Source organism: Rhinichthys klamathensis, unplaced genomic scaffold, assembly GCF_029890125.1.
Source record: "Rhinichthys klamathensis goyatoka isolate OS25496 unplaced genomic scaffold, OSU_Roscu_1.1 h1tg000191l_1, whole genome shotgun sequence".
Classification (NCBI taxonomy): Eukaryota; Metazoa; Chordata; class Actinopteri; order Cypriniformes; family Leuciscidae; genus Rhinichthys; species Rhinichthys klamathensis.
In genome coordinates, this window is record NW_026606717.1 from 318,321 (window position 1) to 343,260 (window position 24,940).

At 38.2% G+C, this 24,940-nt stretch overlaps 2 protein-coding genes across 2 annotated transcripts; one reads left to right on the plus strand and one right to left on the minus strand.

Annotated features, from left to right (window-relative positions):
- The first annotated feature begins 1,189 nt into the window (after positions 1–1,189).
- Positions 1,190–16,002, plus strand: dpp3 (dipeptidyl-peptidase 3). Its single transcript, XM_056261975.1, has 18 exons — positions 1,190–1,266; positions 3,190–3,490; positions 3,567–3,656; positions 3,752–3,889; positions 3,961–4,035; positions 8,927–9,017; positions 9,112–9,245; positions 9,361–9,491; positions 10,045–10,103; positions 10,564–10,758; positions 10,854–10,966; positions 11,403–11,495; positions 12,471–12,533; positions 12,646–12,770; positions 12,848–12,968; positions 13,055–13,234; positions 14,966–15,128; positions 15,249–16,002. The coding sequence occupies exons 2-18, from the start codon at positions 3,221–3,223 to the stop codon at positions 15,389–15,391; spliced, it is 2,184 nt and encodes a 727-aa protein (XP_056117950.1). The 5' UTR covers positions 1,190–1,266; positions 3,190–3,220; the 3' UTR covers positions 15,392–16,002.
- Positions 16,003–16,621: 619 nt separating this feature from the next.
- On the minus strand, positions 16,622–22,737 carry rin1a (Ras and Rab interactor 1a). Its single transcript, XM_056261977.1, has 10 exons — positions 22,444–22,737; positions 22,230–22,344; positions 21,981–22,053; positions 21,793–21,884; positions 19,996–20,561; positions 19,416–19,908; positions 19,014–19,322; positions 17,483–17,614; positions 17,241–17,407; positions 16,622–17,121 (listed from the first exon to the last, which is right to left on the minus strand). The coding sequence occupies exons 1-10, from the start codon at positions 22,630–22,632 to the stop codon at positions 16,807–16,809; spliced, it is 2,451 nt and encodes an 816-aa protein (XP_056117952.1). The 5' UTR covers positions 22,633–22,737; the 3' UTR covers positions 16,622–16,806.
- Between the last annotated feature and the right edge of the window lie 2,203 nt (positions 22,738–24,940).

The following is a 24,940-nucleotide window of genomic DNA, read 5'->3' on the forward strand; positions in this document are numbered from 1 at the left end:
CACAGCTTTGTTCACTGAGATGATGCATTCTGCTCAGACTATAAATAAGCACATATGCATGTCAGTTCTGCTAACCAACTTTTTTATTTTGTTTTTTACTAACAACACTTAAAAAAAAGTATTTTTAATCTGCTTATAATGTTGAAGGACATCTACATTATCACAATAAACAGAAATTATTATTTCTATTATTATTATGTATTAGGCTACATTTTATAAAAATTTGAGCATTTGGCTTTACTCTTAGCACCCGACAAAAGAGAAAAGCTGAGTGTTTTGTTTTGAAGTGACTATTGAATTGTGTATTGTAGCTGATGACGGTTCATCAGCAGGTGCTTGGCCCGTTCAAAACAAGAGGTTACTATCTTCTCATCTGGCGCCACTGGGATCCTGTTGATGCCTAGATTCCACAATAAGCTCCATAACCACCCCAAATATCCCATGGCTGGAATAAACACTGGGCTGATTTGAATGTTTGGGAATTATGCTTAATTTTTATAATAACATTCTATTAGAATAGTGAGGGGAACAGAAATTGATGGAATTTCATGAAATATTTCAAACCTGAGGGAAAAATATATATATTACCGTTTACCGCTATAAATTAAGTTCATTAGTAATTTTATAGGTTTTAAGTATGAATTGATTGATTGATATATTTTAATAATTGTATCCATTTTATTTAACTCTATTTGGGCTGGACTATTTCATCCACCAGCATTATTTTATTTTTATACCTAAAAGTATTACCTAAAAAATTATTCTCATCTGGCAGTGACTGCCAAGAAAGCAAACCACAGCACAATAAACAAATAAATGATCCTGGGTGGTCAAGATGCTGTTTAGACCATTCAGATGGACAATTTCCTGTTGACAGAAAGTTTATTTTAGAGTGCTGGGAAATTAATTCCTCTTAAGCACTTGAGTGATAAACACGTCAGTTTAAAAATAAATAAATAAATAGCTAAGTCTGAATCCACTGTTACGAGAAATAACTTAAACAAATACATACATACATTTGTATAATAATATATTAATACATTACAATAAACATAAAAAAGAATCCCCTCCTCCAGTTGCCTTCATTTTCAATAACTCGAAACCTCTTTTTCACCTGCTGTTCCTATTGGATCTCACGCCAGTCAGTTATCTTCCCCGTCGTCTGATTGGCTGAGGGGCGGATCATTCCATTGAATGAGTAGCGGAAGTAGATTCGGACAGACACTCGCTGGTGCTCATTTTGACAGGAGTGAACGCACAATTCAGGTAGAACTTGTGTTACATGCTGTTGTTAATATATGGGATATTGTTTAAAGAGAAAGTGTATGTTCCTTATTGTAGATGATAGGGTATTTGTATAGAAAATTATTTCATATTTGTTTGCATGGCACAGATTTGCGGGATTTCATTGTCTGATTTCCTGCACTATCAAGTGTGCTAACGGTACTAGCTGATGATCAGTTAAGTCCCATAAGTGAAAGAGAAACTCACCGTGTCAATGCTGAGTCACCTTTCAACCGTAAAGCCAATATTTTGACTGTGTATGTCTACAGAATTAACGTTACATATCCAAAAGTATCTACTCAGGACTGTCAACTCTCACACAATTGACACACTGTCCTCACGCTCTCACCGACAGACGAGACAGACCGAGTTACTTTTGATATGAAACAAAGTCTCAGCTTTCAAATTATGTCATTTTTTGAAAATTCAAATAATAAATCCGTTCGGCGCTCTTAAATGTGACGTGACAGATCGCTGTATCGCCTCAGTTCAAGCCACTGTCAATGGTTCAAGCGGCCGGCACGTGAACTGATGATATTTTCCTCTTTACTTCTAACGTTAGTTAACTTAATAGTAAATAAACACGAATGAACATTAGAAGTTATGTTGAAAGATACAGTACAACTTGCCGAAATGTATCATGTCTCATCATGTAATCGATCAATCAATGTTTCAACCGTAGAAAGGGGTCAATAAAACAGCTGGAGAACAATGTCACATGTAACGTTACATTTAAGTTACCTCAGGAAAGCCATTTTAATGATCATAGCCTGTTAGTTAGCTAGAAAAAATAACTGTAGAGAGGCTAATTTTGCTAAATATATGCACTATATTGCATATTTATTATATTTCTACTCATATCATTAAAAAAAGATTATAACATTATTATACAAAAAAACGCATCATATTAATTTGAGTTGATAATTTTAACCTGTAATAATAATACCAGCTGACTGGGCTCCCTTTATGTTTACAGCATTAGCTAAGAGGTTTTTTTCCCCTTGAGAAAAATTAACATGTATGTAGGCCTAGCTACTGTTCCTGATATTTAGCCAAATGAATCAAGATCGGAATCAAATCGCTAGCTTATGAATTGAAATAATGAAATTTGTGTTAGGCAGTAGGCACTAATACAAACAGTAGGCTACAAGTCATTGCACCATGTAAACTTTGTAACATGTTGTCACTAAACTTAATGAAATTCTGTTTAGTTACCAAATGTTTGGACAATCACAATACACTTATTGTGATGCAAGGTTTTACACTTATTGTGATGTAAGGTTTCACACACATCCCGTAAAGATCCCATCAAGACACGTGACATCACGTGTAATGCAGACATTTTTCGTCCTTATTTTGTTCCTTGACGAACACACACTTTTTTCTTTGTTCCTTGAAGCACACAAACTTTCTTCTTTGTTAATGTGCAACGTGAATGTTGATCTGCATTTAAAACACCCGGTCAAAGAATCACGATAACTACGTCAGTGCGACGAGTCAACGACACGTTTTATCACTACAACACACCCCTTACGGGATTGGTCCTGCCTTTTGTTCACACAGGGCGTGGTCCGGGACTGATCCCAGCAATGTTACCAGGTCCTCACCCCGGGATCAATACCGGGATCAATCCCGGGACGTGTTTGCGTTCTCACAGAAGGCACTCTAGCCATTCCATGGCAATTTTCTGAGTGAAATTGTGTGAAAGGGTCTCAAGCTAAACTCAAAAGTTGGCAGCCCAATGGCTTATATTAGCTATGTGTGTGAGAGAGAGACAGAGCAAGTTCAGGATGTAAAGCTATGATGAATCCCCAAATGACCCAATTATAACCATGTAATTTTGTTCTTTTGCATAGTAGGATATTTAATCAGTGACTCCTTCTTCATGCTTTTGTGAATTTTCAGTGGAGAGGGAACAAGCTGCTTAAAGTTTGAAATGGTGGACTCTCAGTATTACCTCCCAAATGACATCGGGATCTCTGCTCTGGATTGCCGGGAGGCTTTCAGGCTGCTGTCTCCCAAAGAGCAATTGTATGCACACTACCTCTCTCGAGCGTCCTGGTACGGTGGCCTGGCCGTGCTGATCCAGACATCTCCTGAGTCTGCCAACATCTACGCACTGCTGCAAAAATTGTTCCGCGCACAGACGCCACTGCAGCTGAAGGCAACGGCGACTGCAGCTGGACTGAGCGCAGAGGAATATCAGGTGAAATGACCTGTTACAAACACCAAAGTTAACATCTCTGTGTTCATTGTCGTAACAAAGTTCTATCTCATTCTAGGCCTTCCTCGTATATGCTGCTGGGATTTATGCAAACATGGGGAACTACAAGTCCTTTGGGGACACCAAATTCATCCCCAACCTACCAAAGGTGAAACACCCTACTTAATATGTGTAATCTGTCATACTTGTATGCAACATCCCAACAGTTTTAGTATTTGATAACTATCCCTTTTTTATATGCAGGAGAAGTTCAAGGCTCTTGTGTGGGAGAGCCTGGTGTTTGAGGAGAGCCCCAGGGACATAGAGGCGCTGTGGGGCTGCTGCTCTGAGCCCCTCTACTCCCTAGAAGACAAGCTGAAACAGCTCGGTCTGGGTGACAAGGTAAAAGAGGAAAAAAGTAAGCCTTTTTTTACAGCTTAGTCTCAGGTTGATGTTTTACTATTCTCTCCTAGGGGATCACGACTTACTTCTCAGGGAACTGCTGCTTAGAAGATGCAGAGTTTGCCCAGAAATTTCTGGACTCCAAGGTATCATCTTTGTTTTGAAATGTGGAAGATATTTTCTGTGAATATGTGAGACTTCCTATTCATTAGCTGCTATAGGTAGATAACTAGAAGAATGATGAAATGGTAAAACTGTTGGTAAAACAATTTGAGGTACAAACTAGTGTTTATAATTACCATAATAAATTAAATTATGACAACAAACACCACTTTCCAACATCAAGCTGCATAACAGACTGTTTTTGTACAGCTAAAATTACAGCCTTGCACTTTCCTAACAGCTGTATTGTTTCTCTGAGTAATATGAATTAATATAGTGTATGATACGTATATAATATAAAATGTTTCATAAAATATTAACAGAAATTATGTTCCATATTTGTAAAGATTTATAAATATTTGTAAAGATTTATCTTAAATTCCTGCTTTTGTTGTCATTGAAAACATTTGATACGCTTTTGAAGTCCTTCATTTTGATCCCAGGGAACACGTATACTGGCAAAAATGTAAAACGTTGAATACATTTAGAATTTAAGCATCTTCCAAATGCATATACATATAAATGTGTATATATATATGTATATATATATATATTTTGTGTATGTGAGTGTGTATATATATATATATATATATATATATATATATATATATATATATATATATATATATTAGGGCTGCACAATAAATCGAAATTATCGACATATAGCACAATATGCATATCGCAACAGCTTGCAATAACTGGGGTCATGAATAAAAGACAAAGAGAAAAAAACTCAAAATTCATATAGTTAAAACCAAGCAGTGTTTTATTTTTACATTTGATTATTCAGTTTCTGTTATTAAATAAACTCTAATGTAGGCCTACCTGAAACCCTAAACCCCGTGGTTTACACTTACCGGTATGTTAATAACACTTCTTATGCTACAGTAAAACACGGCTGCATAAAGAATGTGAATATGCAGGTTATATAATTTTAAATATATTTAAAAGATAATTTAAGTTTATTTTACACACTTTAAAGGATTAGTTCACTTTAAAAAAAACTTTTGCTGATAATTTACTCACCCCCATGTCATCCAAGATGTCCATGTCTTTCTTTCTTCAGTCGAAAAGAAATTAAGGTTTTTGATGAAAACATTCCAGGATTTTCTCCATATAATGCACTTTGCTGGGCACCAAACGGTTCAAGGTCCAAAAGACAGTTTCAGTGCAAACTGCAAACTGTTCAAAGGGCTTTAAACGATTCCAGACGATGAATAATGGTCTTATCAAGCGAAACGATCGGTCATTTCAAAAATAAATAACAAAGTTTAAGTTTAATAATGTCAAATGGTCGCCTTGCTCTGTTCTGTGATGCACGTTCGTGACTCTCCTGTTCGAACTCGTTCATCAAAATGAACAAATCTTTTTTCTAGTCATTTGGTTCATTTAACGAACGAAATGAACGAATTGACTCGGAAAAAGATTCGTTCATTTTGATGAACGAGTTCGAACAGGAGAGTCACAAAGAACAGACCAAGGCGAGCATTTGAGCTTATAAAACTTAAACTTTGTTATTTCTTTTTTAAATGAGCGATGGTTTCGCTTGATAAGACCCTTATTCATCGTCTGGTGTCGTTTAAAGCCATTTGAACAGTTTGCAGTTTGCACTGAAACTGTCTTTTGGACCTTGAACCGTTTGGTGCCCAGCAAAGTGCATTATATGGAAAAAAATCCTGGAATGTTTTCATCAAAAACCTTAATTTCTTTTCGACTGAAGAAAGAAAGACATGGACATCTTGGATGACATGGGGGTGAGTAAATTATCAGCAAAAGTTTTTTTAAAGGTGAAAACTAATCCTTTAAGCATTATCGTATCGCATATCGAATATCGCATTATTTAATGAGTTATCGCATATCGCACTTTTCTTCAATATCGTGCAGCCCTAATATATATATATATATATATATATACACACTCACCTAAAGGATTATTAGGAACACCTGTTCAATTTCTCATTAATGCAATTATCTAATCAACCAATCACATGGTAGTTGCTTCAATGCATTTAGGGGTGTGGTCCTGGTCAAGACAAACTCCTGAACTCCAAACTGAATGTCAGAATGGGAAAGAAAGGTGATTTAAGCAATTTTGAGCGTGACATGGTTGTTGGTGCCAGACGGGCCGGTCTGAGTATTTCACAATCTGCTCAGTTACTGGGATTTTTACGCACAACCATTTCTAGGGTTTACAAAGAATGGTGTGAAAAGGGAAAAACATCCAGTATGCGGCAGTCCTGTGGGCGAAAATGCCTTGTTGATGCTAGAGGTCAGAGGAGAATGGGCCGACTGATTCAAGCTGATAGAAGAGCAACTTTGACTGAAATAACCACTCGTTACAACTGAGGTATGCAGCAAAGCATTTGTGAAGCCACAACACGCACAACCTTGAGGCGGATGGGCTACAACAGTAGAGGACCCCACCGGGTACCACTCATCTCTACTACAAATAGGAAAAAGAGGCTACAATTTGCAAGAGCTCACCAAAATTGGACAGTTGAAGAGTGGAAAAATGTTGCCTGGTCTGATGAGTCTCGATTTCTGTTGAGACATTCAGATGGTAGAGTCAGAATTTGGCGTAAACAGAATGAGAACATAGATCCATCATGCCTTGTTACCACTGTGCAGGCTGGTGGTGGTGGTGTAATGGTGTGGGGGATGTTTTCTTGGCACACTTTAGGCCCCTTAGTGCCAATTGGGCATCGTTTAAATGCCACGGCCTACCTGAGCATTGTTTCTGACCATGTCCATCCCTTTATGGCCACCATGTACCCATCCTCTGATGGCTACTTCCAGCAGGATAATGCACCATGTCACAAAGCTCGAATCATTTCAAATTGGTTTCGGAACATGACAATGAGTTCACTGTACTAAAATGGCCCCCACAGTCACCAGATCTCAACACAATAGAGCATCTTTGGGATGTGGTGGAACGGGAGCTTCGTGCCCTGGATGTGCATCCCACAAATCTCCATCAACTCTGCAAGATGCGATCCTATCAATATGGGCCAACATTTCTAAAGAATGCTTTCAGCACCTTGTTGAATCAATGCCACGTAGAATTAAGGCAGTTCTGAAGGCGAAAGGGGGTCAAACACAGTATTAGTATGGTGTTCCTAATAATCCTTTAGGTGAGTGTATATACACATTCATTTCATTAACATTGTTGAATGCATTGGGTGTCATGAGCTACAATGAACAATACTTCAACAGCATTTATTAATTCAGGTACATTTCTACAAATATTAATGCGTTTACCATTTCAGGTTGTATAATGAACATCTGTTAAAGGTACAATATGTAGGAATTTTGTAATAAAATATCCAAAAATCACTTGCACAGTGTGATATATTTCCTGCAGTTGTGTACTTACAATATCCCAAAAGTCTCCAAAGATTTTTTATTTCAGAGAAATTCCCATTTTAAATAAGTGGCCGTACCGGAAAAAAATGACGCCTGTCAATGACGCAATATCCACGCTTTCCTCGGCTTCCGCTCGTACTGCCATAGCCATGACGTAACCATGGCGACAGACGTGGACAACTGTGTAGTGCGTAACGTTTAGCTGCGCGCTGTTGTTGTTTCGTTCAATCATTATGGACCATGGCAAGCAGACTTTGGGACAAAAAAGGAGAACTAAAATGAGGATCAATATCGGCGTGGAGTTTTCGAGATGCCGAGAGCTCCACGTCCGCGACTAACTTGGAGCAACACCGCTCTTGCATATACTTTATTAGACAGGTGAGCAAATGTACATAAAACAAAATGATGTATCTGTGTTTCCTTGCAACACATGCAACTGTCAATAATATCACTTATAAACAATGCGAGATACCCATATAACGTGACAGATCAATCATTATGCATATGTTGATTCACCTCAAAAACTATCAAGTGATCGTTATGCTGATGAAAAATCACAGTTATATTGCTCTTTGTACTTTGGTAATGCTTTTATCACTTGTGTTTTGACAGAGATTATGGCAGTGCAATTAAATACAATCGGATATGTGTTGTTAAACAATATTTAGCCATTACTTGCAAATGTTCGTTCAAATTTACTTTGAGTACGATTGGTTTTAAACACGTAAAACAACACGCCATTAACCATAAACACGTAAAACTGCGCAGCATTAACCCAACAAATCATTTGACAAATAGCTGTAAAAGGATAATATAGCATAACATTTCACGTTCCTTGCAGTTAATTCATTATGGTGACATAAAATATTGCGATCAGATGTACAGGTAATACAAAAACAAATAAATTACCTCATCCGTGATCATGATTCATTAATTCCATAACATCTCTGGATGGTGAAAACGATATCTCCCATCGTTCAACTCTCCCTCATAGCGTCATCAAGCTTCGCTTTTGTTTTTGTTGGTAACTGTGCCCTCTTGTGGCGAAAAATTCCTACATATTGTACCTTTTAAAGTGCTATGAAAAGCATGAACTAACAATGATCATGAATTTCATAAATGAACTAATCTAAATTAATAAAAACTGTAAAAGTATTGTTCATTGATTGCTCTTGATAGCTAATTTTAACCAATTGAACCAGATGTAACTTGATCTTGTTATATCCTCACTGACAGCATGAATGAACTAGGTTACTTAAATATTCGCTCACATTTAGAGTACTCTGTCTGTCCTTGTAGAAACTGAGTGCCTACAACACCCGTCTGTTCAAGTGCCTACAATCTAAATTAATAAAAACTGTAAAAGTATTGTTCATTGATTGCTCTTGATAGCTAATTTTAACCAATTGAACCAGATGTAACTTGATCTTGTTATATTCTCACTGACAGCATGAATGAACTAGGTTACTTAAATATTCGCTCACATTTAGAGTACTCTGTCTGTCCTTGTAGAAACTGAGTGCCTACAACACCCGTCTGTTCAAGACTGAAATAGATGGGAAACGGTGCTATGAGGTGCGTTTGGCATCTGCTGAGAAGGCGGGTGAGTATACAGACCAATTTAAATCCAGTTTATATGTTGTGTATTACTTTTCATTTCATTTGAGTTTTTTCCTTTTTTCCCCTCTCATCTGCAGACTGCTGTGATGCTGAGAAGGGTGGTGAAACTTTTTGTGGTAGATATGAATTTGAGGATGCTGTGTTCTCTGTTAAGAGGGGCGATTATTCCTTTCTTATGGAGAAAGTGTGTCAGAACTTGGAAAAAGCCAAGGTATGACAACATTCAACCTGAAAAAACACTGAATCAATTATACTTTTGGATGTGAAATGAACATCATGACCATTTGAAGCATGAGTAAAGCTGCTTTTGTTGTTTTTTGTCTCAGGCTCATGCAGCCAATGAGAACCAGAAGAAGATGCTGGAGGAGTATATCCGCAGTTTCACTTATGGTTCAGTGGAAGCCCATAAAGAAGGGTCTCGTTATTGGATCAAAGACAAAGGACCTATTGTGGAGAGGTGTCTGACTCATTTTTAACAGACCTGTGGTCTTTTACACAAAGCTAATTGAACCAACTCTAAGTATAAGAGTAGGTTTAAAGTTGACAAAACCAACCCAGTTTAGATTCAACAGTTTCACCACACTCGTTATAAACGTTCTTTGTCAACTCAGATTTTATCCCGAGTTTGTTTAACTCTGGAGCGCATGCACCTGAAAACAACAGCCAATCACACGAAACACGGTGAGCGTCAGACTAATGCCACTTTGCTCACAGCTGATTGGTTGAGTTTTGGTTTGCGATCTCTTACTCTGAATAATACATGATTTGAAGCATGTTAACATGGTGATGAAAACAGCTAAAAACTAATACATCATTTTGAACCCCAAAAACGGAGTTTATGCAAAGTAAATTCAAACTTACCTTGATTGGCACAGAAACCAACTCTGTGAAATAGGCCACAGGCTATTGATATATGCTTAAATGTCTGATTTCATTGTTGAGCTAGACATTGTTCTTTCCAACTTGGAATTTCTATTACAAACCTTTTTATTTTATTTATTTTTTATCAGTTACATTGGCTTTATTGAGAGCTACAGAGATCCATTTGGCTCAAGAGGTGAATTTGAAGGTAAGATCAAATATTTTTTGGTCATTTCTTCTCATGTCCAGATCTATTCATTTATTAGAAAATACAAGTAAAAATGTAATTCATACATACGATGGCTTGAATACACTTCATCTATGATGAACATGTTTTTAATTCCTGAATTAAAATTAATTTTGTTATTATTATTAATAAAAATCTCATTAAAAGAATGAAATTCACACGTAGTTTGGAATCTTTTTTGTATTATTATTAATATTTAATAATATAGTAGTAATAATGTTGATGATGATTATTATTATCTCAACTTTTTGTCCACCAAATCAAAGTCATGTGATGCAACCAACATGCAAAAAAAAATAAAAAAAAAATAAAACAGGAAATCATTTCACACAAATTGCCCAAACAACCAGTAACTGTTGTAGATTCCCAGTTATGACTTCTGTTTCTCTCTCTCCTTCGCACTTACCATCTTGCCCAACAGGTTTTGTTGCCGTGGTGAACAAGGCCATGAGTGCTCGCTTTGCTCAGTTGGTGAGCTCGGCCGAGGTCTTGCTTCCAGAGCTGCCTTGGCCTCCTGCCTTTGAGAAGGACAGCTTCCTCAAGCCAGACTTCACCTCTCTGGACGTACTCACCTTCGCCGGCAGCGGCATCCCTGCAGGAATCAACATTCCAAACTGTGAGTCCTCTGAACTGACATGGATTTTTCCATATGTAGTCAAATTTGATTGATAAATGTTCTATGAGAAGTTTTAACCATTTATCTGTCTGTAGATGACGACATCAGACAGACAGAAGGTTTCAAGAACGTGTCCCTTGGGAATGTGCTGGCTGTTGCGTATGCCACACAGAAAGACAAGCTCGCCTTTCTTGAGGAGAATGACAAGGTAATGCCGATGACGGCTGTCTGTAAGGTTGTAATGCAGGGGTGCCCAATCTTGTTCCTGGAGATCTACCTTCCTGCAAAGTTCAGCTCCAACCCTGATCAAACACAACTGAAGCAGCTAATTAAGATCCTCAGGAGCACTTGATAATTACAGACAGGTTCATTTGATCAGGGTTAGATCTGAACTCTGCGGGTAGGTAGATCTCCAGGATAATGATTGGGCACCCATACCCCCGGTTTCACAGACAAGGCTTAAACCTAGTCCCAGACTAAAATGCATGTTTGAGGTGTTTTAACTGAAAGCTATTTGCACTGACATATCTTAAAATATGTCACTGCCCTTTCTTTGAAACCAGGTCATAGTCTAATGAATCAAACATGTTGCAGTAGAGGTTCAGAGTGGTCATTTTTCTTCCTCTGTGGCTTTATGCCTGTAGGACCTGTACATCAAATGGAAAGGGCCTTCTTTTGAGGTGCAGGTTGGACTCCATGAGCTGCTGGGTCATGGCAGTGGGAAGCTCTTTGTTCAGGTAGAGAAAAACAAGCAGATCAACATGTTGCTGTATATATGTGACTTGTGGGATGGATATACAGTATATATATATATATATATATATAATTAGCTAACTACATCAGTTAACATGAACTAACAATGAAAAATAGTTCTAAAGCATTTGTTAATCTTAGTTAATGTTAATCTAAATATTTTACTGCCAAAATTTTAACTAAGTCTAAAATCAAAGTTCTATCTGTTAACATAAATTAATAAACTACACCTAACATGAACTAACAAAGAACAGTTGTATTTTTTATTAACTAATGTTAATAAAGATGAAGTACTGTAACTAATGTATTGCTCATTGTTAGGTAATATTAATGCAATAAATAACCTTAACTAATGGAACCTTATTGTAAAGTTTTACCAATAAATGTGGTTCTTTTGAACTTTCTATTAATCAAAGAATTCTGAAAAAAATGTATTACTGTTTCCACAAAAATATTAAGCAGTACAGCTGTTTTCAACATTGATAATAATAAGAAATGTTTCTTGAGCAGCTAATCAGTAATTAGAGTGATTTCTGAAGAATCACTTTATTTCAGCTTTGCCATCACAGGAATAAAGTACACTTAAAAATATATTCAAATAGAAAACTGTTATTTTAAATTGTAAAAATATTTCACAATATTAATAAATAGACTTCTTTCACGTCATTTAAAAATGTTATTGATCCCAAACTTTTAAACTCTGGTGTGTGTATATATATTTGAGTGGCATTTATAGTTCTCCATACAGTACATGCTTTTTTCCCCTTCTTTTTTTTCTTCATTAAATCACAGCAGTAATTCTTCTGTTTAACTATGAAGTTGTCTCTAAATTGTCTTTTTAGCAGGGCGTCTGCTTGGAGCTTAAACTGTCAATAGAACATAGTTGTTTTGAACCCAGAACATTTCATGAATACAAATGTTTCACAGTTTCTTCATCTTATGTGTTTGTATTAAAACAGGATGATAAGGGAAAATTCAACTTTGATGAAACTGCTGTACGTAATCCAGAAACAGGGGAACTGGTGAGTTGGTTACCTTGTCATCCTGTTCATTACTGGATTCAACTGTCCTTTACCCTCTTTATGAACCTTGCGCTGCCAATCACAGTCATAAAATGGACCTTTCGGCTTTCAGATCTCGAGCTGGTACAAGGGCAGCGAGACATGGGACAGCAAGTTCTCCACCATCGCCTCGTCCTATGAGGAGTGTCGGGCTGAGTGTGTAGGTCTCTACCTGTGTCTCAACAAACAGGTGCTCAGGTGAGTCACTGAACCTTTAGTCACTTCTGTGTGGATTCACTCAGTGATGAATGCTGAGCAATTTTTGTGTGTGGCAGTATTTTCGGGCATGAAGGGGAGGATGCAGAGGAGGTGGTGTATGTGAACTGGCTGACCATGGTGCGTGCTGGCCTGCTAGGCCTGGAGTTCTACACGCAAGAGAGCAAGAGCTGGAGACAGGTGAGATTTAGATGTGTGCCTGTCCAGGAATCATTACTCTTTTGCTTGATTATCTTCTCGTCTTGACATTGTCCTGGCTGTCATAGGCACACATGCAGGCCCGGTTTGTGATTTTGAGGGTTCTACTGGAGGCTGGAGAGGGGCTGGTTGGTCTGAAGGAGTGCACTGGGACAGATGGACGACCAGACGCTGTCATAACACTCGACCGCAGCAAGATCAACACAGTGGGCAAGAGCGCCATCCAGAGGTTCCTCTGTAAACTGCAGGTACAGCCAGTTTACTGTTCAAACGGAACTAGCGTCCTGCTAACTAAATTATACTGCACTGCATACCTGTTATTAAAAATAGTATGAGAAACAGAATACATTATACAATAGAAAACGTTTCCAACAGTAGTATGACCACATGACATTGCATTTTAGTGAGTTATAGAAATAAAAGGCTTTATATATATATTAGTCTGTTTATTTAATGTGTTAACCTTTGGTAAACTGATACAGTAATGTGACTAAATCACTGTTATTTTACTATCTTTTGGGGTTTTCACAGTGGGATCCTAGGTTATCTTTATTCATGTTTCACACCTGTGTGTTTACCCGGGGTTAACAATTAATCCTGGTATTTATAAGCTGCTGTTTCACACGGTACATTCCTAAACCCCGGGTTAAAGTCCTTATTTGCATATTTGTGGTGTCAGTGTTACTGACTTGTCAAACGCAGCACGTGACCTGTTTACATAAAGGCTCTAATATTGCGCGTCCTCATATTACACATTGCTGACTGTAATATTACACATTGCTAACTGTAATGCTGACTGCTAAGTTTTTTCTGAGTGAACTTTTCAAACTATAAAGGTAAGAATGATGGTCTCTTCGCTCCAATTGTCGCGTTTTCCATTGCGTTTTGATATTTTTCCTGTTATACGCAGAAACGACTGTTTATATACATACAATACAATATAAGGCACGCGATTGGTTGTCGGTTGCTAAGCATCTAGTTGTAACATTGTAACACGCATCGTTTCACACTGTACAAGTTTTGCGCCGCAATGCGGAGTTGACACTGCAAAAGCGGTGCTAACCCTGCTTCAGAGGAGGGTTTCATAACCCCGGGTGAAAAGTGGTGCTAAACCCGCATCTAAATTGTAAAGTGTAAAACGCTCTGGCGTTAAAAGTGGTGTTTAGAACGGTGATAACCTGGGGTTAAGCACAGTGTGAAAAGCCCTATTAATGTACTATTAGCCTATAAATGGTTTTAATTTGAATGTTATTATTTTGTCTTATTTAAAGTGTTAGTAATTTTGTGTTGTGTAATTTTATTAACTTTAATATGCCTATATGGTTTTTATTAATTTATTTCAGTTTTAGTCATTTAAAACTAAACAAAAATAAGAAATGCAACTAGCTGAAATAAAATGTAAAGTTTTATTAATATTTTATTTCAGTTAATGTGAAGTATTTCACTGTGTGACTTTTTCTTTTTCTCATAATTGTTTAATTTTATTTATTTATTTATTTTTACTCTGAAATGAAGGGACGTTCACACTACACTTTTCATTCCTTCCATTGACTTCCATTCATATGCATATGAATGCTGGAGACTGGAAATAGCTCATGTGAAAAAGTTTGGCATTTCGGTGCGTTCCATAGTTCAAGTTTGGTGAACTCTTGGTGAACCTTCAAATTCATATCACGTGAAGACGTGACCAATAGAAGAAGACGTGACCAATAGAAGATCAATAAGTCACGGCGGGAATTAAAAGAACACACATATTTTTTGCAGTAAAGTGGAGTAGATTGTATAGTTTTACTTTCTGGATTTATTATTATTTGTTATAGGTTGAATTTACGTTTTTATCAAAACAGACGCCGCAGAATGTGACGTCATATCACGACCGTTGCCGTGTCCGTAGAACTTTCGCGTGCTCAAAGTCTAGTGTGACTGGAGCTTGATGGAACAGAAACGAGCTTCCATAATGATTTGCTTTTTCTGTAAAGGTGCACAAGGCGACAGCCGATGTGGAGGGAGGACGGGCTCTGTATGAAGGATACTCTGCTGTAACTGCTGACGGCACCCACGATTTCCTGCGCCTCAGAGAGACGGTTCTGCTCCGTAAGGAAGCTCGTAAGATGTTTGTCCAGGCTAACACCTTCTTCAAAGGTTTGTGTTTAGCCTCCTTCCTTCAGCCATATATTAAAAATGACCATTCTTGTATAATCAGTGACAGAAACACAGATACACATACACACATGGAATAATGTGCTACTGTTTGTGTTGTAGATGACGCTGTGAAGCTAGTTGAGTATGAAGGCAGCGCTGAAGGGCTTATCCAGTCCTTCGTTGAACGCTTCCCTGATGATGCCGAGGAAGTAGAGGCCCAGCTGCTGGAAATGACCCGCACGGATTCCACCTGCTGGTGCTGAGAGGACACAGTGCTGTGGAAGTCCTCTCAGACGAGTATTGGACCACACTGAGTCACAGCAACTTTCGGAAATGAACAAAAAGCTGCAGAGTACACAAGGAAGGGACTGGTAATGATTATAAAACCCTTCACATGTAGGAGGAAGGAAGAACCGCACTTAAACACGGGAACATAACCCCAAGTGCTTTACCTTCCCACTATTTTTCTTTATTTTTTGTCTATTCACTTCTAAACAAAGGCAATTCTGATAAGAGTTTTAATAAGAAATTTCTGTTCCTGCTTCGAATCCGACCACAGCCCACGCTTCCCACATAGGCATGTGAAAGCGCTGACAAGAGTGAACTTGCTGTGTGAGGGCGGGACTTATGTAATCACAACACGTAACACACTTTCTCAACTTACTTTAAAATGGAAACATACTCTATGCTAACTACAGATCATATCTAGTGTAGAGTTAATATGCTGATTCACTGATATCTAGGAGAAATGGTTGCATTCATTCTTAAGAATATAAGTTGTTCATTGGTTTACAGGCTGTTCGGTTCCTCAAAGTGTTCAGTGTGGACTGTGAAAATCAACAGTCCCTACCAAATAAAACCAATTATTTCCGAACATATTGTATTGTTGTTTACTTTCAAAATACCAAAACATTTGTACAATGCATTTCATATAAATATTATCATGATACAAGGTGAACAATAAGATAATATCCAGTAACTCAATACTGACCATCTCATAAATGAGAAATTTCCATAACTGGTTAATTACCCACACAGTTTTTACATTAGAAAAGACTAAAAGGGGGAAAAAAATTTAAAACTGAAAGTCGGGATACTGAATAAAGTCATTAATAACCAACCTATAATAAAACAAGAGGAAATGCCTTATAATTTAGCCCAATGACATCTCACACAACACCTGAACACTATCTATAATTACCAGTAATGGACATAAAAATAGGCTGATTTTACATCTTGCACTCTTAAAAATTTAAGTTTCAAAAGAGGGATTTTGCTGCAATACCATAGAAGATCAATTTTGGCGTCCCACAGAACCTTTCAGTCAACTGTTCTTCAAATAATTGTTTTTTTTTCTTCTTAGTGTGAATAATATTAATGAATAATAATATAAAGAACCTTTTTTACTATAAAGAACATTTTGTGGAATGAAAAGGTTCAGTGGATGTTGAAGGTTCTTCATGGAACCAGATGCCAATAAAGAACCTTTATTTTCTAAGAGTGTAATCTTGCAGTCAACATTAAATTAATTCAGTGGAAATACAGCTTAAATCATTTTTGAGCTCCGTTACAAGCATATTATTATTATTATATCAGCTTTTATGTGAGAAACCAGGCATGCTGTATAAAATACAGAATTTGCTATGACCTACTTGTAGCATTCAAAAAAAGCCCTATATTATGAAGCCTCCTCTGTGAGATCGACTGCGCCCCCTCTGTTCAGCTTCTGGGAACTTTCAGCCTGATTGGACACCTGGTAAATAAGGGGAACCCCACTCGCGCCCATGCTCTGCAGGTCTTGAACCTGGGTGTTGGACGGGAGAGGTGTTAACTCCCCGTCTTTCCTCCAGTACAGGCTGTAATCCTCCGGCCGGTCCACCCCAAACTTCAAAGCACAGAGCTGAGCCATAGCCTCACCGTCGAGCGCAGTCTTCCACATTAGAGTTTTCACTATGCTACGGTCATCATCTTGAAACAGCACCTTTATAAATCTCTGTGGCATAGAAACAACACATAGAGCTCTTGTTTTTTGTTGCTACTTTTGATATAAACTTTAATGCATGATTCAGCAAGTGATGATGTACTTTGCTTTGTTCAACCAGTATATCTGACCTGGGGCAATTTGTTGTCTTTCTGATTTGTGGTTTCGTTGCTCCGACGCCGACTCCATTCTTTCAGAGACTCTCTGGCCTGGTTTGTGAGGCCGTTGGGTGGCACATCCTCTGGCTGACTCTGAATCAGACTCAGACTGGCATAGAGACTTGTCAGATAGTACCCCCCTTCAAGACAATAATAACAATGATTAATAATAATACAAATAAACAATAATAATTAGCTAAAGCATTTATCCATACCTTCTCCTGTAAGCCAAGAGCTTTCCAAAAGTTCCATCATATACTCCACCTCCAGAGAGATCTCTGGCATATTGCACAGGACCATCACATAGGATAGAGCGGGCAGGAAGTCATCTGCTCCAAATTCCTGACCTGTTTTTTTTTAAATACAGATAGCAAGGACTCATTACATTGATCAATAGTGACCGTAAAGACGTTTATAATCTTGCAAAAGATTTCTATTCCAAATAAATGCCATTCTTTTGAAGAATCCTGAAAAAATTTAGCATGGGTTCCACAAAAAAAACTTGGCAGCACAACAGTTTTCAACATTGATAATAATAAGAAATGTTTCTTGGGCAGAAAATCAGCATATTAAAATTATTTCTGAAGGATCATGTGACACTGAAGACTGGAGTAATGATGCTGAAAATTCAGCTTTGCATCACAGGAATAAATTACATTTAAAAATGTTAACAATATTTCACAAATATTACTGTTTTTACTGTATTTTTTATTCAGCCCTGGTGAGCATTAAAGACTTTTTCAAAAACATTTTAAGTCCCCCTGTGGTGAAAATCCAGCTTTTAATGTTGTTTATATGTCTATGTGGTGTTGTTAATATGCTTTAAGACAAACCATGTGCAAATTCATGTCAACACCATAGATTGGACCAAAGACAGACTCAAAAACACGGTTTAAAATCCCTGGTGTTTCTGACGTCACAAACTACCTTGTAACCAATCACGTCAACGTGTGATCATCAATGAGTGGATCTCTGAGCTGGTGTGAGTGAGTTGAGGCGGGGATAATTTGCATATTCATAGAACCGTGTATACTAAATGAGGCAACGTTGTAGTTACATTCAAGCTATTTTAAAGGAAAAAAAGTTTATGTAATTTTGGTGATCAAAAATGAGTTTTAAAGGGGTCTTGAACTTGCTTTTTAAATTGTTTTATATTGTTGTCTGAGGTCAACTTATGACGTTCGCTTGGTTTTTACATTCAAAAACATCCAAATGAATGAGTAATAGGCTATTTTCTACTCTAGTTTTGAGCCTAGCTCAAAAACGCTCGGTTTTTATGGGCGTCTCGCATTGAAGACTTGGAAGTAAACACCCACTGCTGTGAGTGGATAATAGTTTCGTGTAATGCGCGAATCGGTGGGCGGGGCTAAACCGGCCGTGTTGAAGTAGGCGTTGATCTTCTTCTGCGGGGGTGGAGTTTTATCCTCTTTGTCGTCATAGTTCCCCACTTTGAAAAACGAGTCGTTTGCTGAGCCTGGTGTCAATAAAAGCTTTTATTGGACTAATAAGGACGTTTTCAGTTCTGAAACTTACAGGATATTCTTATAATTTGATGACCTCTTAGATGTCAAAAGCTCAAGGAAAATTTGATTTCTCAGTTCATCACCCCTTTAAGGGATACAATTATTGATTACAGGGGGACTTTAAAAAATATCTTACTGACCCCAAACTTTTGAACGGTAGTGTATGTGCACAAATAAATCTACATGCATAAAATAAACCAAAGCTATTTAAGACCTTCATTACCTGATTTGTTTTTCATGGCTTTGTAAATGAGTTTGCAGATCTGCAGGAGTAGCAGCACTTTGTCAATGGGTGAGTAAGCCCGCTGCATTAGAGTCAACTTGTGCTTAATTTTCTCAATGCCCTGGGCGTCAGGAACGCCCACCTGAACCCCAAAGAGCTTCTGCGGTGAGGCTCCTTTGGCTCTTTGCAAGTTGTCCGTCATTCTCTGGAAGGAACCATCTTGTTTGTGCAGGGTCCGAAGAGCCGCATCAATCTGAGGCTTCAGAGGCTTCAGCACACAGCGGAACATGGCTTTCTCCAGCGCTTGGTCTGCACACAGGAAAATACAGTGGTATTTCACCATTTAACTTGTTTGAATGATACTGACAACATTATTACATTAAATCATACTGATTTAAATACCTTTCTCGTTCTCAGTCAGAAGAGTTTCTATTGGAGGTTCAAGCTCTCCACACTCCAGAAGAAACGCTTTGGCCTGACTGATGAAGAGGCGCAAATCCTGCAGCAGCTGTACAGGAGAGGTCAAGCACTGGGGCTTCAGTGCCTCTCTCTGCTGCCGCAGGAAGTCCTGAACCAGAGCGCCAAACGCCATGCGGCGATCACGAGACAGGTCCTCCACCATCCGCGCCACTCGCTTCTCTGGGGCGAAAAAGGATATGAAGGCGGCGCTCATCTTGCGCAGGGCGGACATGGACTTCCTGGGAGGCGACATAACCGGGTTGCTAGTTCCTCGCATGAGGGGAGGACGCTCGGGACTCTCCTCAGTCTCGTCGAGGCTGCTAAGCGAACTGCTGCTGTCCAGCTCACTAAGGGACGGTGCGTGTCGCTGTTCCAGAACAAGCTCTTCCTCCTCATCCTCTTCTTCTTCCTGTCCTTTCTGCTCCAGGATTTTCATCTGGGCCTAAAAGCGCAAAAAGACAGTCAAGAAAACACATAAACTAAACTAAAATGTCCCGTAAAATCAGTGCTGAAATGTCTCTACCTTCTGAAGAGCCTTGGGCATCTGATAGTCGTCTTCTTCAGCAGTGGGTGAAAGAGTAGGGGTGACCATGGTCTTCTTCTGAGACACTACACAAGGTTGCATATAGTCTGTGTCTTCCTGCTCAGTCTTCTTGATAGCTTCCTCACCAGCCTGAACTGCAACAGGTGGGGTCGTCTTTTTTAAAGCTTTTAATCTTGCTTTGCATTTGGCTTTAGCCAGTAACGGTGGTGGAGGTGGTGGGATGACAGGTGGTGACAGGGGGCTGGAATTTTCAGTGGAGACTCGAACCTTTATGCTGGTTTTGAAATGATGACGTCTTCGCATGGCGTTGCGACCAGGGTAGTCTTGTAGGAAGAGGGGGTTGACGAAGCATAAACCTTTGCCTCCCCCGTAATTCAGCTCACAGGGACTCCGTGTTTGGATTGGGCAAAGCTCCTGGAATGGGGTGGGGTTTAGGTTGATGGGCGCTGAGCAGTCTTCTGGGCTTGGAGTTGGGGGCAAGAGTTTGTCAGCGGCAGGAGGTTCATTACGAGGACCTCGGACATTTAAGTGAGAACTCCAGAACTCTGTGGAGTACAGAAGGGCATCGAGATTATGATGAACATGTTTTATGATGACATTTATGAACTCTAAAATCGTTTGAGCAGAGGTGGACAGTAACAAAGTACATTTACTTGAGTACTGTACTTAATACACTTTTTGAGTATCTGTACTTTACTTGAGTATTATTTTTTTCTGGAAACGTTTGACTTTAACTTCACTACATTTGAAAGACAAATATCATACTTTTTACTCCACTACATTTCTGTCAAGGTCCTTGAGTAGAAAGTAGTAACGTCAGTCAGGGCATGATTTTGGTTGGAAATGAAAGTCGGGATGACGTCAGAACTCAACGTCAGATTGACATCAACATCCGACGTCGGACAGACGTTGGATTTTGGTTGGAAATGAAAGTTGGTTTGACGGCAGAACTCGACTGATGTTGGTTTCTGACGTCAACCCGATTTTCATTTTCAACCACAATACAACATCTGTCAAACATTGGAGATTAATGTCAAGCTGGCGTTTGATTCTGACATCAACCTGATTTTCATTTTCAATGTTGGGTTTGGTCTTTTAAATGCGAATTTTGTCATTGTTTTGGAGCACTCTAGCTTATATATAACAGTAAGGCTAACATATTCATACTAAAAGCCAAAAAACTTTAAATAGGGCACTATTTGCGGGAACAAGCATTTGCGTGTCTGAAACCATTGTGGACGTTATTGAGTGCACTTATTCAATCTCACATTCAATCCCACTACTGGAACTGTGAAACGGAATTTTCAGCATCATTACTCCAGTCTTCAGAGTCACATGATCCTTCAGAAATCATTCTAATATGCTGATTTACTGCTCAAGAAACATTTCTTATTGTAATGCTGAAAACAGTTGTGCTGGTTAATATTTTTGTGAAAACAGTGTTGCAGTTTTTTAAGGATTCTTTGATGAATAGAGCGTTCAAAAGAACAATATTTATTTTAAATTGACATCTTTTGTAACATTATACATTTCTTTACTATCCCCTTTGCTGAATTTAATGCATATTTGCTGAATAAAAGTATTAATTTCTTTACCAAAAAAAAACTGACCTGAAACTTTTGCCACTTTTTTTTGTACAATACAAAAATAAAATCTACAAGAACCTATGCTCTACCTATAATTCTGGGATTGGTGTATAAGCATCATAAAATGCCCGACAGAAAGCGCCTTTCAAACCTTCAATTCATTTCAACAGATAATCAAAGTTGTACCTACCCACACCCATATGAGAGATTGACTCCAACTGTTTGTGTGAGGAAGACTTGGCTATTGCTTCAGGCAGCTCCAGAGTGAAAGGAAGCACATCCCTAAAATACAGGTCCAAAATAATGGAATAAAAATATCATATTTAGGGAGTGTCTTGCTGTTGTTGTAGATAGAACATAGTAAATACTAATGCATACCGACTGACACAGTAGAAGGCAACGAGTCTGCACAGATCTGGGAAACTGATAGCTGAGCTTTCTAAAGAGAAGGCTGTTAATAAAAAGGAAATGGTTTAGGCACCAAAAGGCGATGACTAATGTTGACATAAAATTAACAGAATAGTATGGCCAACTAATTGTACTAAATGTATTTTTCTTTTCAAGCTGTATTGCTTACTTGCTTAAAATGTATTCAAGATGACAAGAGTAATTTATTAACAAACTCACCCGAGTCCTCTTCTCGAATGACAACCTGTTTAATGAAGGACGGCGTGCTGTCATCCGCCAGCCGGACACACAGCATTTTTTTCTGTGATGTACTGGACTTGCGCACCAGGAACGTCTGCAAGGTAACACAAGTTTCCAAGAATGGTGTTAAAGTTTGATCGTAGGCTATCTGTCTCTTTTCAAAGCAGGTGGTGTTTGGAATGTGCTTGCTCACCCCGGGTGGCTCACGCCGCAGGATGTGTAGAGCTGTAGCCGAGTTACCCGAGAGCTGGAGCCACACAGGGTGCGTCAGCAAGAGCCGGTCCAGTACACTGATGCTCCTCTGGGATCCTCTCTGTGGACAAGCCCGTCGGTCCCCCACGGGCCGAGAGTCAGGATAGTCGTACACAGGGTCACCCTGCATCTTCTGAATGACAGCGAGATCTCAACTCCTTTGACAATGAATCTCTGTTTCTCCTCTTTGTGAATGTTCACATTGGCAATTGACAAAAAAAGGAAGTTCTGACCAGTTTTGGAGGATGTCTGTAAGTCAGTGACTTAGACCTGTCTTACAGTAAATTATTCATGTACACATCTTAGTTTTTTCTCATGTGTGTTTCTCATACATTTTGTCACTGTTTTTCCTAGAATGGCTATTTTCACACAATCATGTGCCTACTTATTCCTTCTGAACGTTGCTTTTCAATGGCTATGGGAAACTCCCTCGCTGGCTCTGTTTTTCTCCCGGCCATGTGAGAACGGTGTGTCACAGTCTGACTAATACCACATCTCTACCGTTTTTGTTCTGCATTCACACAGACCATTCAAAAAACACTTGCATTGTTCTTAAAGAAGAAACAACAGAAGCATCATTTATACCAAATGTGATGCAAGGTGAAGAGGAACTGAGAATTACATTTTCGAGAAGTATTAGTGTAATAAAGGCATTTTATCATGACGCGAATCAGTTCTATTTAAAAAATACAAATACAAAAAATACAGGAGTGGATACATTATTTGAAAACTTTCTTTTTTCACTGATACATCTTATATAAGGAACACTCTTTAGTATCTAATGCTGACTCTTAAAGTTACTTGTTCACTAGTTGAGTGAGGTTAGGTAGCAGGTTGACTTTGTGTGGGCCAGTATGGAATACTTTTTGGCAAGAGCCAATGGCTGCTATGGCAACAGAGGCTTACATATTCCACTGGGCATTCCTACCCACGGACACACACGCCTCCACTGTTAAAATTTAGGAAAGGCCAGATACCTTTTCCAAAACTTCATTCTACAAACTAGGCTCAACTGAGAAGAACTGATAAAATGTAGTCTAAATACTTTGAATGCAAGTGAATGCAAGAGGCTTTTTGATAAAAGTGTCTGCCAAAATGCATAAATGTAAAGGTTGTTTTTTTGCAAAAGGTAAATAAGTATTATTATAATTTTGACGTTACTTGGAAGATAAAGAACATATGGGTAAAAACTATATTAAAAGAGTGATATATTAAAACTTTCCTCTCAAGGGACTATTTGGTTCCTTGTAGAAAAACAATCCCCCAGAATGTTGTAGATTCATTAGTAAAACAAAAGGCCAACTGAGATATGCCTCTAATAATACTTTATAATAATATTTTAACAAGTCTGCTTATGGGGCAATAAAGTATGAAACGTGAAAAAAAGTGTAGCCTTTTCTACTAATACTTTAAGTGGTCTAACCACTACTTGCACCTTGAATACGTCTGTGTGTACTTAATTAGTAGTTGACTTAATTATTACTTTTAAAAAGAAAGAAAATATTTTTAATTCATGACTCATATTTTGCAAATATCATCAAGTTTTTAAGTCATGAGTCAAAAAAACTTTTTATTTGGGTTACTACATTTGACCAAAACAAAACGTATAAAATGTTTTATTTATCTTTTAATTAATAAAAAAATCTAAATATGGGATGTTTAATAAATTATTGCATGAAAACAACGTGGATTCCTGGTTAGGCCGCACTACTTTTGATTTGGCAAATATTGATTTGGAAAAACTAGTTTTTCAAAAGAAAAAATAAATGCTGTAACAAATGAGAGTATGCCAAACACCTTAGGCCAACATCTCTCCTTGAACATTCTTCTATGTCCTTAACCATTCCAATGGTGAATTCAGTTTTAATGGATAAATAAGGGTGGGAAAACTGTAGTCCTGTCCGCCTGAGCTCTGAAATGATTGCTGCCTCATTTATGCCTTGGCATGAGCAGAGCAAGTCCAGACTGGTAAGAAGGAAGCCTTTAAGTATGCACTGGGAAAGAGCTGCTATTATCTCTGTTCTGTAATGCAGGCTGAGGTTTTTTAATTGTTGCCTGAACCAGATATTTTCAGGAATTGTAACTGGATACAGCACTAAAGGGAATGACAGTGGATATGTCTTTTTATTAAAAAAATTATAAAAATGTACTGTATAAAGTAATAAGTACTTAGATACTGCGCCATTTTTATATAAAGACTGGGAACAGTATAGCCAGAGTAATGGGATGCATACATTACATAGCAATTTACTAATGATTCAACAACAGACTAATAATAATAATAATAAATATAAACAGATGAATGTGTTTAAAAGAATGTAACTGCTACAAACGTTATAAAAGAAACATATTTGAAACAATATAATTTGACAGCCCAGTCCAATAGACTACGCGACTTCCGCAAATGTGTAGGTTAATATAGGCTCTATGTGTGTGTG